Genomic DNA, 19,192 nt, shown 5'->3' with positions numbered 1-19,192 from the left:
AACTAAAATGGAGCAGAGGACTCGCTTACGAAGAACAGAGGACTTGTGGACCTAAATCTAAACAAAATTCTAAATGATTTTTAACGGTCAAAATCAAATAAAATAAAATCAAAATTGAACTCAAATTCAAATCATCTGAACAAGAAAATGAACTTGCAAAGAACTTCAGAGGACCCTGGACAATCAATTCGAACATGCACTTCGAAAATGCACTTCGAGCTCATGTTTGAACTCGGGCTATATGACATCAAGTGGGGACTTATAAATTTGATGAATTCAAGTCTGAATGAAACTGTATTTGGATCCAAACATATATGAAGAACAAAGCTTGAATCATACACGAGGAAAATTCAAATTACAAGAGCACTCATACGGTCAAAAGTGACACAAAGCACGACCTCAATGCATGAAATCCTACGACAATGCCTGCATGTGCCTGTTGATTGAGATGACAATACTGGAGACTAGCAGTCAATGATTCGTCCTCTATAAACAAATCCAGACATCAAACCACCTGAGATTGGTGAAAAGGTGAATTTGATGTTGGTGCAATGGTTCATCTACAAACACTCCTAGGAGCTCATAGTAGACACAAAAGTCCCCACCAAGTCAATGCACTATACTTACAAAAAGAAACAAACAGTTGTAAGGTGTACGACTCCTACTTATATGTAACAACCAAAGATCTGTCCTTGCAATAAATGCAACTGCGAAAACCACATGAGATTGGTGAACGGGTGGATATAATGCAGAAACAATGGGTCTTCTACAAAAACCTTCAGGAGGTCGTAGTGGATACAATGGTCCCCTGCAAATGGATACTTATGGATAACAACAGTGGATATGTCGTAGGTACAACGAACCACTGTGGGTACAAGTACAGATATCACCTACGACAGTGGTGATCAAATCAGTACACCGGGTACAAAGGCAACCCGATATACGAAAAAGGACACCCCTTGGCAAAAGAGAGAAAATATTTGAACAAATTAGAACCAAACTTTCTGGTGTTCCAAAGCCTCTTCTTAGTTCTATACTCAAGAAGAAAATAGTTATAATGTCCACAAACACCGGGAATAACAAATCCATTATACTGGTCATCTTAAAAGGAGTTCTCCCCAAATCAACAGTCATTGACTCCAAAATCTAGAAAATCCTTCCCCGGTGAATGAGAAAGGGGGGAGTCAACATCAAGACGCACGCCACCGGATCCGCAACACTCGTATTAGCGGACAAAAGGCGTGTACAAGCCCTCAAATGAAAAGTTGTGCGCACTTAAATGGATCTTACGTGCACAACTACAAAATATTTTAAAGTACCCCCACACAAGTGTACCATAGTTTGTATACACATAGGTACACAAGAGGTAAATTCAATCATAACCCGCTTGGGCCCCGGCGAGCGTGTTATTGGTACACACGTGACGCTTAGGGATTTTGCGCGGGTTGACAAGTGAATTCAATTTCGAACCGATCCTTCTATACGGATCAATAGGAGTCGACAGGGTTCGAACCATTAAACAAATACATGGTTGTGGGAATCGATGTATTTGTTTCAATACATTCATATTAGGCCTTCAAGGCCTATAATCAAAAGAATTCACTAAACAAAAGGCATAAAGCCTACGAAACTCGATCCTCCTAAGTAGATAAATAGGAGTAGACAGGGTTTGAGAAATCAGATAAATATGCGGTCACGAAAGTTGACCAGATATTTATTTCGTACATTCATATTCGGCCTTCAAGGCCTAAAATAAAAAAAAAATCATGAACAAAGGCATAAAGCCTACGAGAAACCCGATCCCCTATCGTTAAGTTGATAGGGTCGACAAGGTTTAATCAAATGGAAATGACCTCAAGTACACCCCGATGATGGCCGTGTTGAACAAGATCTCAATCGGAGGGGTCCACAAATATTTCAAATTCCACTCAAATGTCTATCAGAATCCAAACTCTACAAACTCCAAATTTCAAGATATTTAAAATTGAAATCAAATCATCAACCACTCAAAGCAAAATCCATCCACCCTCCGTAATAGTTTGCCGAGGTGGACAAATCAAATTTTACTTTTGCTCACAAAGAGCCAAATGCCTAGTCGAAAATATCACTAGGATCCATTCCCAAACAGTCTCCTGCCAGTAAGGATGTGGTACGCGTCCTCTAACCGGCAGTTTGCCATCAAATGACACCGCAGGATAAACGGTTAAGACGACCCGGGGCTCTCTGAACCGAGTGGTTTTGCCGCCAAATGGCACCACGATATACCGGTTATGGCCAGAGCCAATATGCTCTTTATTGGCATCAAATCCTTGATATATGAATCAATATGATATGATCGATAAGGCACAAAGCCCTCTGTTAGCTAAGGTGGATTCAAATTTGTCCCCTTAGACAAGCATCCAACCCCGGTCTACAAGGTTCCCTTGGACAAAGCAACCCATGGCTGCCGACAAGGATCCTTCTGTCAGGTTGGGTCGACTACCTCCTCTGACTAAGTAGACCAGGGACCACGATGACCCGGGATGAAGGAACCATGGGATCTTGATCGGGTCCATCATCCATTCCCCCACCATCCGCTTTAAGTGCTAGGTGGTGAAATTTTTTATTTTAAATATCAAACTTTTCAAATCTTTCCAAATTCCTAAATCCAAACCCAATTTCCAAATCAATACCCATTACTACTACTATATGCCAGATAACCCGTATTCTATACGTATATGATTGACGACTAGCCTTAATCGAAAGTTCTCTCTCGTGATCGGGAGGGGTAATTAACTATAGGGGCTTGCGCCTATAGGAAACCAGAACTCAGATCATAAAGTCCTTGCAAAATGATGGCAAAATCTCTGGGTAGTGTCTTATCTACAAACCCATCTGCCTTCCAAAATTTACCCCGGAACTTAGTTCGTTAAAACTCCCTCGCCGAATAAAAAGAAATAGCGCGGCGGGGAGGCCGGGGCCGAATTTTTGGAGCCCACACAACAAAATCTTCATATGTTTAAAAGGTAGCATATTCTTTCTAGATGGAGAGGATTAGGCTCTTTGGGGGTATTATTGTAGCTATAAGAAATAATGGAAATACAATACATTACAGTATGCTTTAAAGCAACAAAATTAAAGCCTAAAGATATAAATCTCTCTAGGTCACCAAAAGAGTGATGAGATTCATATTTGAAAATTCCCTCTTTAGCCGACCCCCTATGCTTCTTTTTCCCAATCCTCCTTCATTGAAAGGCAGAAGTCAGTGGGAGCGATAGACAGTACTGATTGATGGCCAGTGACTGTTGGCTACGGTGGCTGGTGGTGGTCGAGACAGAGTAGGGTGGCAATGGCAGGCAAAGATATTACGTAGTGATAGCGGAGTCAGCTTGTTGTGTATTTAAAATTTTGATCAAAAAAGAATAAATTTAGAAAATATTGAAAATAAACTATAGAGTAAACATAAAATTCATTAAAATTTAAATAAATATGGCCTTCTATATTTTACTGTTTGCTAACCCATGATTTAGATGCAAGATACATATTATCCATATTATAATGCAATGCAAATATGACAATCTGAGCGACCAACACCACTATGTATTCTTCAATCAAATTTTCATTCTTCTTTAGGCTATAAGAAATCAATTTGATTCAAAATAATGATTTGACGACCAAGTAGAAGCAATACAGAAGCAAATACATTTCTTATGCGAGGCATAAGCCCTCCAGCTTGTCAATGAAAGTAAAGAACTTTAAGAACATATGCAATAATAGCTGGGACATTTGAGGAGATGACAGCAATTGAAGATAAAGAACAAGCTACTTCACCTCTTTTTGAATCATGTGAAGGAAGCAAAAAACTATAAGCGGCTCGGTTTCTTTCAGGTGAGAAGGCCCTTTCTCTCAAATTTGCTTAGAAGAAAAAAAGCTTGGAATCTCTCCCTTTTCATCTTAACAAAGCACTCATTAGTCAAGGAAATCAAACACTTATCTTTTTTTGCTTATTTTACACTACCTACAAACCCACAACTTTTTCTCCCTCAGTTTTTTGCAAAATGAAAAGGACAAACTGAAGAGCTCCTGTGTGAATAGGACTACCGCTCTACCCGTTCTTCCCCAATTCAGGTGCTGGAGTGGAGTGAGGATGGCGAAAGACCATCTAACTCTCTAAGACAAATCAATCCAATAGCTGTTTTCATGATTTCCATAGTTCTTGAGAGCTTGCAATCATGGCTTTCATATCGAGGAGAACCTGGGAAGTGGGAAGGATGAGGAACAGGCAGCTACTTTATTTTTCTTTTGAATTCAAGCCATTTGATATGTTTTTTAAACAAATTTGTAACGGTATTGTATAGCTATATTTAAAAATAAATAATCGAATTGATTAAATGAAATTCAGCTTAGCTGAATTCACCTTGGTTTGAGGGAATTTCAGCTCAATTCAATCTAGTCATAGTAGATTAGCATTGATTGAGTCAACTTAGTGCGAGCCGGTTTGATTTCATTTGTTTACTGATGTGTTATGCACAAAGAGTTATAAGAGCTTGATCATATATCTATTCTATTATCTGTGAGGTGTTGGGAGGTATAAGGGCTTGAAGGACTGATCTTATTTAATGAGATTAGATAATGAATCTGATGTGATGTATCTATATCTATTATTTGTGAATGTGTGTTATTTTGCTATCTGATTGAATTGAACTAAAAGTTGTTAAACTTCTGATGTGTGAAACACTGTAGTTAGTAACACTATTTTGAACCTTTTGTTGCTTTTCTATAAGTTTCTGTTTGGATAATCTATCTTTATATAGTTGTAATTGTAGAGTAATCTATTTATATTACTATTTATTTATTATTAAAAATTTACATATGTTCCATGTAATCTACTATGTTGTGGTTTGTTCTTATTTATTTTTTATGCATGTGTTGATTTCAGGCCACAGAAAGAGAAAAGGGTAGATTGAGTAGATGGAGGTTGCAGTTTTCTAGTGGTTAGATATGTTTTCTGTTAGTCAATTTGATGCGGATCATCATATATTACATAGCCCTCAGAGAGTATTATACCGGTTCTGTTATGATTTAGTCCTTTTACTGCATTAGCTATTTCTCCACTATTATTTTTCCCTTTTTAGTACCTGGTAGTACTAGCTCACTTTTAGTTATGCTTTGCTTTTAGTAGTACTCAGTTTATACATATACTGTAATGCCTGGAGGAGAAAGGTAGACAAGAAATATATCCATTTAGCTTGCTGATAAGCATCCCCTGTTTTTTGAGTTACTGTTTCATTCGTTGCTTGCTGAGAGCCCCCTCTTCCGATTACCTACATCAGTATTTTGGTATCAGAACCTGGCACTTTGAGGAATGGCCGACGGCAGTAGACAAGGGACTGGCGATGACGATCGCAGTCTTGATGCTCTTTGGGACGCTCACAACAACCTCAACCAGCGGATGGATGAGGTATCCTCCAATTTATTCAGGTTATCTGTGGATATGCGTCGCCAATTTCAGGCCCTGAGAAACGACATGGGCAGACAGCGGCCAGCTAGGTAGCCACCGGCGGCATTCGACTTTCGTGCTCGAGGTCGTGGGCGAAGACGATGCGCACCTATTGTGTCAGAAATTACATAATCGGAGGAGGACGATGTAGAGTTCTTCGATGATGAAATACTTTCGAACTCTGAAGGCGAGGCGGCACCAGTCCAGATTCCACGCAGACGTAGGCACACCGAATAATCGACACAAGCAGCCTTTCTCCAGGAGGTCCTATACCGATTATAATGCTGAAGCACTAAAACCTGCCACACTAGTTAGTAAAATTACAACCGGACCACAAGCCCCATTGATTGTACAGCATAGTTCACAACCTAGATCATCAGCAAGACCTCATGATGAGCCAAGGCCGTAGCCAAAATTTAAGGGGCCGATACGTGAGAACCCGTATTCCCACCCGTCCACAATTTAGTGTTTCCGGTGCTTCCAGGTGGGCCACAAATCGAATGAATGTCCTAATCGACCTCAGCTTCAGCTTGCCATAGCCAACGGAGAGGAGGAGCCAGCCGTAGATGAGGAGCCAATTACTACAGTAGAAGAAATTTCACCTGATGTAGGAGAGCCGTTAATTTGTGTTATGGAGAAAATGCTATTGGCCCCAAGGCAGAAACCCACTTCCCAAAGGAACTCAGTGTTCAAAACCCGTTGTACTATCAATGGGAAAGTATGTGACTTGTTAATTGACAGCGGCTGCACTGAAAATGTCATTGCTCGTTCCGTAGTGCAGGCTCTCCAGCTCAAGACTACTAAGAATCCTAACCCATACAAAATCAGTTGGGTGAAAAAAGGAATGGACATTCCGGTCTTGGAGATGTGCCGAGTCACATTTTCCATTGGCAAACACTATACCTGTGAAGTGCTGTGCGACATACTGGATATGGATGTGTGCCATGTCATTTTTGGCAGTTTGACGTGGGTGCAATTTATGACGGATAGGCAAACTCATACTCGTCGATTGGAAGGGCCGTCGTCTCAAGTTGCTACCGTATTTCCCTGAAATTGGTGGACTTACTAACGCCAAGCGGCCATAATGCAGTTGGTTTCCGGCACCACACTTGTTCGTTGTAGCCATGATTCCTCTCCCTTAATGGCGCTGATTATTCGAGAGCATACTACACTCAAGTATCCCGTTATAGTGCCCGTGGCTGCAGCCACTACTAAACCAATTCACGGATATAGCACCCTCAACATTGCCTGCTGCGTTGCCTCCTCTACGATCTCTTCAACATCAGATTGACTTGGTTCCAGGAGCTACCCTTCCAAATGTGGCACATTACTGATTAAGTCCCAAGGATCATGCAGTACTCCAAGAGCTCGTAGATGAATTGTTAGAGAAGCAATTGATACAACCCAGCCTTAGCCCGTGCGTCGTTCCAGCACTCTTGGTACCTAAGAAAGATGGATCGTGGCATATGTGTATGGACATCAGAGCCATTAACAAAATTACGATCAAATTCAAATTTCTGGTTCCTAGAATTGATGAACTTTTGGAAAGGCTTGCGGGGGCGGTCATTTTTTCGAAGCTTGATCTTCGCAGCCGATACCACCAGATCCGTATATGACCGGGCAATGAGTGGAAAATGTGTGGAGGTCGATTATTCGGTGTGCCTCTACGTCTACGTGGAATCTGGACTGGTGCCGCCTCGCCTTCGGAGTTTGAAGGTATTTCATCATCGAAGAACTCTAAATCGTCCTCCTCCGATTCTATAATTTCTGACACAATAGGTGCGCGTCGTCTTCGCCCACGACCTCGAGCACGAAAGTCGAATGTCGCCGGTGGCTACCTAGCTGGCCGCTGTCTTCCCATGTCGTTTCTCAGGGCCTGAAATGGCGACGCATATCCACAGATAACCTGAACAAATCGAAGGATACCTCATCCATCCGCTGGTTGAGGTTGTTGTGAGTGTCCCAAAGAGCATCAAGACTGCGATCGTCATCGCCAGTCCCTCGTCTACTGCCGTCGGCCATTCCTCAAAGCGCCAGGTTCTAATACCAAAATACTGATGTAGGTAATCGGAAGAGGGGGCTCTCAGCAAGCACGAATGAAACAGTAACTCACAAAACAGGGGATGCTTATCAGCAAGCTAAATGGATATATTTCTTGTCTACCTTTCTCCTCCTGGCATTACAATATATGTATAAAATGAGTACTACTAAAAGCAAAGCATAATTAAAAGTGAGCTAGTACTACCAGGTACTAAAAAGGGAAAAACAATAGTGGAGAAATAGCTAATGCAGTAAAAGGACTAAATCATAACATAACCGGTATAATACTCTCTGAGGGCTATGTAATATATGATGATCCACATCAAATTGACTAACATAAAACATATCTAACCACTAGAAATCTGCAAGCTCCATCTACTCAATCTACCCTTTTCTCTTTCTGTGGCCTGAAATCAACACATGCATAAAAAATAAATAAGAACAAACCACAACATAGTAGATTATATGGAACCTATCTAAATTTTTAATAATAAATAAATAGTAATATAAATAGATTACTCTACAATTACAACTATATAAAGATAGATTATCCAAACAGAAAATTATAGAAAAGCAACAAAAGGTTCAAAATAGTTCTACTAACTACAGTGTTTCACACATTAGAAGTTTAACAACTTTTAGTTCAATTCAATCAGATAACAAAATAACACACATTCACAAATAATAGATATAGATACATCACATCAGATTCATTATCCAATCTCATCAAATAAGATCAGTCCTTCAAGCCCTTATACCTCCCAACACCTCACAGATAATAAAATAGATATATGATCAAGCTCTTATAACTCTTTGTGCATAACACATCAGTAAACATATGAAATTAAACCGGCTCGCATTAAGTTGACCCAATTAATGCCAATCTACTATGACTAGATTGAATTGAGCTGAAATTCCCTCAAACCAAGGTGAATTCAGCTAAGCTGAATTTCATTTGATCAGTTCGATTATTTATTTTTAAATATAGCTATACAATACCGTTACAAATTTGTTTAAATAACAGATCAAATGGCTTGAATTCAAAACAAAAATAAAGTAGCTGCCTGTTCCTCATCCTTCCCACTTCCCAGGTTCTCCTCGATATGAAAGCCATGATTGCAAGCTCTCAAGATCTATGGAAATCATGAAAACAGCTATTGGATTGATTTGTCTTAGAGAGTTAGATGGTCTTTCGCCATCCTCACTCCACTCCAGCACCTGAATTGGGGAAGAACAGGTAGAGTGGTAGTCCTATTCACACAGGAGCTCTTCAGTTTGTCATTTTCATTTTGCAAAAAATTGAGGGAGAAAAAAGTCGTGGGTTTGTAGGTAGTGTAAAATAAGCAAAAAAAAGATAAGTGTTTGATTTCCTTGACTCATGAGTGCTTTGTTAAGATGAAAAAGGAAAGATTCCAAGCTTTTTTCTTCTAAGCAAATTTGAGAGAGAGAAAGAGCCTTCGCAGCGGAACCATGCCCAGCCCGGGGGGGCAATTGCCTCCCCCCTAAAAAAATTAAAACTTGTGTTAAAGGATGGGTTTTTTAGTAAATTGCCCCTCAACAGGTTAAAAATTGAACGTTGTTTTTGGCATTTCCGCCCGATTCTTTTGCTCGAGACTCCGCCCGTGCGCCCTAGGTTCTCTTCTCTCCGCTTGACGCTTGAATCCCGTCGATCGTCGTGAGCTCGTCAATCGGCATTGCTGTTCGTGGTGCTCGTGGGTTTTCTCTGCGTTGATCAATCGCTTGCTCACTCGGATTTGGAGGAGGCGAGAACTTCATTTTTCTTCGGCATCTCTGCGCTCAGTCGCTCACGCTCTGCAGGCTCCGGTAAGTCCAGCTACTCCCTTTTTATTATCATAAAATTACCCATAAGCCATAGAATGGTAAAAGGCATAAGCCCTAAGGCACGCGCAGTCTTGATCTCCCTTGCAACTTTCCTCTGAGCTTTAGCACTGATCATGATCTGTAGAGAGAATAGCTAGGGAATTTAACATAAGTAGTAACAGAAAACTACTGCAAAAGCCCTAATTAGCATTTACCTGACTTCTTTTGATGATAATTCCTGCTTTGGTTAGAAATTTGGAGAGAAATCTCACATTATGATAGCAGAAGTATTCATTGTTAGCAGAGAATCATGCAGTAGACAGCATTTGAAAATTTTGAGATTTTTCTGAAGCTTGAAAATGAGAACATCGCCAAAAACATTGTTAGCAGACAATCCATGAACTCCAAGTTGAGTTATATGCCAATATCTCAACCTGAACTTTTTGTTTAGTTGATTTCGAGTGAATATGGCTTGGTCAAAATGTGATTCAAGCTGATTCAATATATTTATATGCATATTTGAAGTTAAACAGCAATATTTGTCTATAATAAGAAAATTTTGCCCCCCCCTAAGATGAAAGGTTGGTTCCGCCCCTGGCTATGTGTATCCCGGAATCATCTTGGTGCCAACAATTATTCAAGAAATCCATTGCGGTGGACTCGCCGCACATGTAGGCCGCAACAAGATGCTTGAGCAGTTACAATTGCGCTTCTTTTGGCCGCACTTGAGAAGAGATGTTGCTCATTTTGTTGAATGTTGCCCGGTGTGCCAAGCTTATAAGGGTGTCAAACAAAATGCAGGTCTGTACCTTCCCTTACCCGTCCCGGAGACTATATGAGAGGATCACAATCTTGATTTTGTTCTCGGGCTACCAAGAACGCGGCGAGGTAATGACTCTATCATCGTAGTAGTGGATAGATTCTCAAAAATGGCGCACTTTATTGCTTGCCGAAAAACTTTTGACGCCCTTAATATTGCACATTTATTTTTTAATGAGATTGTTCGGTTACATGGCATCACATGCAGTTTAACTTCCTACAGGGATGTTAAATTCATCAGCCATTTTTGGCGTGAATTGTGGAAGATACTCAAAACTGCTGTCAACTTGAGCTCAGCTTATCATCCGCAATCCGACGGCCAAACCGAAGTGGTAAATCGAACCTTGGGCAATATGTTGAGATGTCTAGTACAAGAACAACCAAAGCTTTGGGATGAACTGTTGAGCCAGGCGAAGTTCGCCTACAACAGCATGACCAACCGTTCAACAGGTACTTCTCCTTTTCACATTGTCTATACAAAGCCACCTAATCATACAATTGATGTCGCCATTCTTCCCAAATGTCACAGCCGGCAAGCCGCTGAGTTAGTTGATCAGTTCTCATAAATGCTCCAAAATGTGCGACTCAAGTTGCTATCATCTAACGAAAATTACAAACTGGCTGCTTATACCAATCGCCAAGAAAGAATATTCTAGCCGGGTGAATTAGTGATGATCAAATTGTGCCGTGAAAGGCTTCCCGCGGGCACATACTCCAAATTGGGAAGGCACAAAGTCGGTCCTTTTCCCATTTTACAGAAGATAAATGACAACGCCTACGTCATAGATTTATCAGCCGAATTTGGAACAGCTTCTACGTTCAACGTCGTCGACATACATCCTTACTACCCAGCGAACGACGCACAGCAGCACCTTCGTCGGCGGGGGAGTCCTGATGTGGATCATCATATATTACATAGCCCTCAGGGAGTATTATACCGGTTCTGTTATGCTTTAGTCCTTTTGCTGCATTAGCTATTTCTCCACTATTGTTTTTCCCTTTTTAGTACCTGGTAGTACTAGCTCACTTTTAGTTATGCTTTGCTTTTAGTAGTACTTAGTTTATATATATACTGTAATGCTTGGAGGAGAAAGGTAGACAAGAAATATATCCATTTAGCTTGCTGATAAGCATCCCCTGTTTTGTGAGTTACTGTTTCATTCGTTGCTTGCTGAGAGCCCCCTCTTTCGATTACCTACATCACAATCTTTTGTAATCTGATGTATTTTTTATGATGATGATGATGAGTGATGATTTTGATGTTCATGAGATATTCTTTGCATTATTAATTTAATATCTAGTGACTCTGTGTTCTATTAATAAATAAAATGAAATGAAATTCCTTTCAAATATATCTTGGGAACTGAATTATTGCAATCCAACATGATATAAATCACTTGATGCATGAGTTATGTTTGATTGAATTGTGACATATGATCCAAATTACTGGCAGAGAGGTAATTAATAAAATAATTAATTAATTAGAAAGAAATAATGTACTTAAAAAATCAAGCTGTATAAATTATAAAAAATTACATCAAATTTTTGAATAATTTTTAATCATTTAAAATAGTTTTTTAAATAATTTAAAATTTTAAACTAACTTCAACTCTATTCTTCATCATTGAGATATTGAGTACTCTATTAACTTACATAAACCTAAGCACTTGAGCTTCATGAATTCTCCACTTTATTACATTTCCAAGGACCAAAGCTCCAAGCTACACCATTGGGTATAGTCAAGAAAATCATTGCATGATTCACATAAAATTTAATAAAACCAAGTTCTGAATAAGCAACACATGTCTAGACTTTGAGCTCCCGCTTCGTTTGGAACGGCTTTCTTATTATTGTTTAAAACAACTTTTTTGTACAAAATTTTAATTTTTATATCATAAAGCTGCTTTAAAAAACAGTAAAAAAACTATCTGAAACGAAGCCTTTGTTTGAGACATCTTTCTTACTGTTTTCTGAAGCAATTTTTAATATAGAAATTTTAAATTTTAAAAAAAAATTGTAATAAAAAACTACTTTAAAAAAATAGTAAAATTGAGACATAAACCTTAAACATTCAATGACATACATAATTGACATAAGATGCATGAAAAAAATAACTAAATCCCATTAATGAAGTTCCATCCTACTATGACGAAACCCATCATTCTCTCTCCAATTACCAGATAAAAATCAGCCATTCTCTTTATTTCTTCAATAACATTCCACTCAGTACATAGTTGCAAAATGAAAAAAAAAATAACACAATTCAATCATCAAAAAATAAACTATCATTTTTTTACAGCCCCACCATTTACAACAACAAGAGACAGACAGACCTTACCATGCCAATAACACAACTGCTGCTCAGTCAAGTATCCCCTTGTGCTTACACCATGAAACGGCAACCACATATAGCAGCAAGCTCCCCGCCGCACCGCCGCCCACCGTCCACACAAACTCCGTCGTGCCGGCCTTATTCTCATCAAACAGATCAACTTTGATGTTCATGCCGAAAATAGCGACCAGAACGACAAAGGCGCTCACGATCAAGGTGGCGGTGGTCAGGACCACTCCCATCTGCAATAGATGGTTCTGCTTATCATCAAGCATTATGTTTATGTAGTCCTCGGTGTCGTCGACATATTCCCTCAGCTGCAAAGATGGAGGAGAGATAAATTACAATAAGCTTATTCTGTTTCTCTGCAACTAACACCATTCTGTAGATATGTTTATGATACATTCTCATCAGTTTCTAGAGTTAAGCTGTATATGGATATTGACTGTTCAATTGGAGGAAGGAATTGTATGAAAATACATAAAAATCCCCAAAAAAAAAAGTGCTTGGACTATTCGTGAGTGGCAATTTAGGCTCACGTTGTGCCAATATAGTCGATCAACTATACAAAATTGATCCAAAATAATACTCATAATGATACAAAAGTGAGTTCCTCAATCCTCAATTATAAAAAATTGATCCCAATTTAGTCACAAAAAGATTATTTTGAAGCAATTTAATGTAATCGAGGGATCAGATTAGAGCAACGTGATAATCTGAGGTTAAGACAGTCATATATTAATAGTCGGAGGACTATTAAAATACATAATTTGCCTTTTACTTCAATTGGAAAGTAAGTATATAACTTTAATTTAAATGTCGATTTCCCCCTTGTCAACATTGTGGAAAGGAATTGGAGGAGATTATGTTTTTTGTTATGTTTAGCTTCCGTGTTCTTTCTTTGTAGACAAGACTTAACATACATCTCTTAGATCTAAAAACTTAGGCTTTGTTTGAGACAATTTTTTTGCTTCTTTCTAAAACAGTTTTCAAGCACAAAAATTTCTAATTCAGAAAATTTTTGTACTAAAAAATTGAAGCCTTAGTTTTAAGTATTAAGCTGCATGATTCATCTTGTTTGTGTAATGAAGTCATATACTTTTTAGTTGAACATAGAAATATAAAGCTTACCTTTATGATGTTGGAAGAGCTTTTAGTACCTAAGGGAATGATATATATATCGGAGAAACTGCACGTATAGGTTCATAGGCACATACCGTGGATAGTTTGTTTAATGTGCTGTCGATCTGTACAAAATAAGCTTCCAAGAGCATCTCAAGCTCTTCCACATCGAGATGTTTGAAGCTAGTTCTCGTGCTGAAGGTATGGCTTTCATGTCCATCCCCAAAGACCAAACTGGAACCAGAAATTACATAGTTGCTGTGATATTCGATATCATTTTCGTCCGACGAAGTTTCAGCAGGAATCCTGATGATCAGAAAAAAGATGAGAGCTTGAAATCTTTGCATCAATTAATGGAGGGATCTACTACAATAATCTCTTTCTCGCTTACCATAACTCATTAGTGTTTACCTTGTTGGTGGACTAAAGGGAAGACTCTATGAGAAATGGAGTTGTCCAATACATTCACTAATAAGATAATGAGCTTAAGATGAAAATCATCCCAATGAGAAAAGTTTCTATAACTTCAAGAATGGGTCAATTAGCTATAAAGCTAAGTTCATCTTTCATAGGATGATCCAACAGGGAGATCTTCCATACAAGATTGCACTCCACACTCAAATTATTATACTAGGAAGAGCTTAAGTACCCCTATATGACAAGTAAAATAGTTTAGTTGTGGGTCTGAATTTTCCTTCTAGTCCTGATGTTGTGATATATTCGCATTGTCACAGTAAGACAATTATGTCAACAAGTTTATAACCATCATTAGTACATCATCCCCAACTTGGAGCATTAGTAATCCATTCCATTATCAAAAACAGACTTAGGATTTATTTGGGACGGCTTTTTTACTTATTCTTAAAACAATTTTTTAATACAAAATTTTTAATTTTTATATAAAAAACTGCTTTAGGAATCAATAAAAAAGCCATCCCAAATGAAACCATAAAATTCAATTCATTATACCTTGCACCATTGAAACTGCTAGATTGATCCATTTGAGAAGACTGAGGAGATCCATTTGATTGTTGTTGCTGCAAAAGCTTGTTTGTCAAATACATTTCAGCCATATCCTCATCATCATCCAGTAAGTGTTCAAGCTCATCTCTGACCTACAACAAAGGAAATGCTTGTCAATCAAATCAAAAGTGTTCAAGCTCATCCCTAACCTACAACAAAGGAAATACATTTCAGCCATATCCTCGTCAGTCGACCTGCAGTGCTTCGTTCCGGAAGATTATACGTTTAAGAGCGGGCAACTCGAAGTTTAGCTACTTGTTACAACATAGAGTTTTAAGTGGATATATGTCAGGTATTCTTGATTACAAAACTGCAGTGTTTAGTTTTAGAAGATTAGAGGTGTATATGAACAGAGCTATCTAGAAAGGATCAAAGTAGGCATCCTCATATTTAAATCAAGTACAAGTTTAATGGAGTTGCATAACTGGAGAAGAAGAATCATTAGGGAGAAGAGCGGGTCCTCAGTTCTAGACAGATTATATAAAGTGTTGGCCTATCATCCAAACTCCATAAACTTTACCTCCACCTTAAACCAACTCCTTCAAATTAAGCCTTACTCTTCTAATTACCTTAGAAGAGTCCCTCATCCACAAACTAATCCCTTCAGTGATCTAAACCCCATCACCAACCTTCATCAAATAGCCAAATTAGTCCACAAATAGATGCTCAAAAGGATAATTTAACAAAAAAATTAAGAATAAGCTTAGCGTTTAAAATAAAATAAGAAACAAAAGACATGAATTAAATAATTTAACCAGAATGAATAAAGGAAACAACCTTTTGAACACGTCCTGTAATTGCCACCAAACGGCTTTTGATCTGACGAACATGCTCCAAATTGAGAGTACTAATTTTAGAGGTTAGTTTATCCAGAGCCGGGTAAGCTTCTTTCTCTAAAGTTTTTGCCTTCGAACCCAAATATTAAATCAGTTAGGATAAAGATGCAAAAATTCTGTAAAAAAAAAGAGCATGAAATATAAATTTTGTAAATGCATGGAGTAGGAATATTTAAAGACAAGATTGGAGACGAATCCTTATCAACAATTTTCAAGACATCTAAAGCTTGTGTAGCCCATATTAGAGTTGGACTCATAGCTTGGATTCCTCCAATGGCTCAACCGTCCCTCTTGCAACTATCTATTTTTTTGTCACTCTTGTTATGGACTTCTGTTCTTCCTATCACATGCATCGTTGAGCTAGATCACTATACATTTGACTCTGGATCATGTCATGGATGACATTACGTCCTTTTCCTTTATTATGGAGTTTTCTCATGCCATTCTCTTTGGTGTTGCCATTGGCTCCTGCATCGATGGATACCACTTTTTCGGCTGCTTCGTCTTGACCCATCCCTACCAGCTAAGTGTCCATGAATGGTCGAGTGATTGGTGACGGTCTTCATGGTCCCCCGTGTCAAATTAGTTATTGAATCATCGTCGTAGATTTAAGAGACATTCAAATGTTAGGTAAGCTCGTTAGAGGAAAACTAGGAAGTAGAGATTCGAAGTTACTAGTGGCGACATTGAGTTGGAGAAGACAGACTACTGTCAACAGTTTGAAAGGTGTTTGTCGGAGTAGCGTTTTAGATGCGTTGATTGCCAATGGAGGTAATGTTGACAACAATTTGGAGTTGAGGTGCCAGCAATGGGATAAATTATTATAGGAGGTTGATGGACCGTCCGTAGGCCAATCAGGATGCATCGATACACAGTGGTACACAGTAAATTGGTAATGTGGTGCATCTTGATTGGCCTCCAGACGGTGACCGCTGACCACTCGTAATAATTTTGCCAGCAAGAGAGTGGTAGCCTTGAAAGTTGCGATGGTGTGAGGAAAATGCCAGTAGGAGTCATCAGGCATCTCTCCAGCGAGTGTCCATCGGAACAACAAATAAAAAGATATTTTTATATTTTATCTGGTTTGTGCATCTCTAACAAAAAAAATTATTTTCTACTTGAAATATAATAACAATCGTATAAAACAATAATTCATCTAATTATATTTCTAATATAAAAAAAAAAATATTCTTTGTATATTCTTTCTCATCTCTGTGTCTTTATTTATTTTCGATCATATTCTTAAATTTATATTTGTCTAATTAGACTCACTTTATAATTTTTTTAACAAAAATAAATATTACTCGATAAATTAATTTGAAATACAAATACTCAGTAAAATAAATATTTATTCAATATAATGAGAATTACATTAAAATACATAAATATAAATGAAAAAAAAAAGATACACATACAACTAGACATTATAATTAGTATATTGCTCCCACAAATGATTAATTAATACATTTCAAAGTGCGATGTGAGCATCTTTATCCTTGATTTGTCTATGACGATCGATGAATTCACCATAATGTAGGCCATTAAAAGAGACATAATATTAAGTTAAGTGTTGCAGAAATGAGGATGCTTAGCCTTATGAGTGGCTTTACTCTTAGAGATAGGATATGAAACAAGCATATACGTGAAAAGGTTGTAGTAGCTCCAGTGACAGATAAGATTAGAGAGAGTCATCTTAGATTGTTTGGTCACATAAAACGACGGCCTTCCGATGACCAGGTTATGAGAGTAGATGTATTAGATTTGGCTTATGTTAAGAAAGGTAGAGATAGATCTAAGCAGACTTAGTTGAAAATATTAGAAATAGCCTTTCTTTATTAGATTTAAATGAAAATTTGACTCTTAACAGGGCACAATGAATAACATAGTGGGATAAAGGCTTGATGTTGTTGTTGTTGTATTTGTTAGTGAAAGTTAATTAGAGAAGGAGTTGCATATGACATAATCGACTTCAATATTTAGATGCATTTGGGTCTGCAAATTTTGGTGAAGAGAGACTTGGAGACTCAACTTATGGGGATAGCTTTGATGACGCAAATTTATGAGATATTTGATTTTCCTTTTGTCAAATTATTGTAACAATTGAAATAAGAGAGAGAAACATTGTTAACTTCACATTTGTATTATGGATGTGTATTCTTTTTGTTATTATTTAGTATATAAAGTGTCAAAATCTTGCCATAATTGGGGGTGTGTTCAAATAAAATATATTAATATATTTTGCTTATTTATTCCATATATGTGTACAATTATAATGACTAACTTATATATATATTTATTTCCAGAGCTTTACCAATTGGAGATATAAACTATAAGATGTCAAGAGAAATTTTGATTTATTCTTTCAAGCTATGACTACAAAGAGGTCAGTTGCTCGAAACATATATTTTTAATTTTAAATTTACTGCATTTATTTAATATTTTTATGCTTCATGTTATGATTATGTTCAATTTTTATTATATATTTACAAATGATTATATCATTATTATAATATTTAAATATAAAAAATATTTATCATATCATATAGTTCGACCCCTGTCAAACCATCGAACCCCTAAACTCTCCTTCTGGTTCGTTGTCTGGTCCAATTTTCATAACCTTGGTTAGTAGTTTATGTGCCAATATCTGAAACACAACTGGTACTTTTTGAAGGGGTGACGATCCAAATCTACTGACGCGATCCATTCATTGGTATAAGTAATTATCATAAGCTTTAACAACATTTGATATACAAAGGAACAACAATTGAGACATTCGATATCTCCGTTAAAATATAACATCATTATAAAATGGGGGCCTGAGAATTAATCATTGAACAGTCGATGATTTGCGCTCTTCCAATCACAGTTGATGAAAGTATGCCCTGTAACTAAACCGCCTACAAAAACTTGATTGTTTTGTTGACTAAGAAGGTATTGGATCATCAAATTATTATTTATGATGACATGACATATCACTGCTTCCTATTCTTCAAGACTATTGATATGCCCTAGGGTTCCCAAGTTTGGGTTTGCCCTAATGCTCCTTCAAAGATATGATTTCTCCACCAAATCAAAGAGAAATAAACACAAGAGAGATGGGATGAAGAGCAAGAACCTTTGCATTTAAAATCCAAGAGAAAACAAGATACAATTTGTCCACTTCGAGAAGGACAAGGTCTCCCACTACAAACCCTAGAAAACTTAGAGAAAGAAAATAAGGTGGCTAAGAGAAAACCCAATTTTTGCATAACCCTAGAAATCCCCCCTTAATCCCTACTTATAGCAAGCAAAAGACCAAACCAAACCCACTAGTGGGCTACCCAAGGTGAACTGCCCAGCTCAGGCCTGACCCGAGCCAAACCGGTCTAGAATTGGACCGGTTCCGCTCAAGCCATTCCGGCGGCTTCCGCGCGCCATGGGGTCACCGGCCCTCCCTCAGCCGGTCGGCGGCGACACGCTTCAATACTTCCTCCTTTAAAATTAACCTTGTCCTCAAGGTTAAAGAATATAGATTCCTTGGTGGTCGGAAACCCACAAAGGCTAGGGTCACCCTGTAGTGCCACCCTCTGACCATTACTCTTGTAGTTAACCAGCAACTTCTCCCAATTGACCTCCATGTCTCCTAAAGACTGAAGCCACTGCATACCCAAGACGACGTCGGCGTTTTCCAGATCAATCAGCAAAAATCTTGAGTAATTACCTCCCCTTGCAAGATAATAG

The 19,192-nt window shown here is 38.0% G+C and overlaps 1 protein-coding gene and 1 long non-coding RNA gene across 3 annotated transcripts in view; one reads left to right on the top strand and one right to left on the bottom strand.

Moving 5' to 3' along the window:
- Nucleotides 1-8,969: 8,969 nt before the first annotated feature.
- LOC110095245 lies at nt 8,970-11,430 on the top strand. The gene is made up of 3 exons (XR_002302947.2): nt 8,970-9,343; nt 10,142-10,228; nt 10,383-11,430. It is a non-coding gene; the product is annotated as an uncharacterized LOC110095245 (long non-coding RNA).
- Nucleotides 11,431-12,332: 902 nt separating this feature from the next.
- LOC110095243 (magnesium transporter MRS2-3) overlaps nt 12,333-19,192 on the bottom strand; it is an 8,743-nt gene continuing 1,883 nt past the window's right edge. For both annotated transcript variants that reach the window (XM_020820692.2, XM_020820693.2), the window contains exons 3-6: nt 15,414-15,542; nt 14,583-14,728; nt 13,709-13,919; nt 12,333-12,808 (exon numbers count right to left, since the gene is read on the bottom strand). In XM_020820692.2, the coding sequence (XP_020676351.1) occupies nt 12,521-12,808; nt 13,709-13,919; nt 14,583-14,728; nt 15,414-15,542 (774 nt within the window). In that variant the 3' untranslated portion in view covers nt 12,333-12,520. The remainder of the gene's footprint in view (nt 12,809-13,708; nt 13,920-14,582; nt 14,729-15,413; nt 15,543-19,192) is intronic.

Source organism: Dendrobium catenatum, unplaced genomic scaffold, assembly GCF_001605985.2.
Source record: "Dendrobium catenatum unplaced genomic scaffold, ASM160598v2 fragScaff_scaffold_1449, whole genome shotgun sequence".
NCBI classification, from domain to species: Eukaryota; Viridiplantae; Streptophyta; class Magnoliopsida; order Asparagales; family Orchidaceae; genus Dendrobium; species Dendrobium catenatum.
Note: the sequence above shows the minus strand (reverse complement) of the source record. Positions and strands in the feature narration are given on the sequence as shown.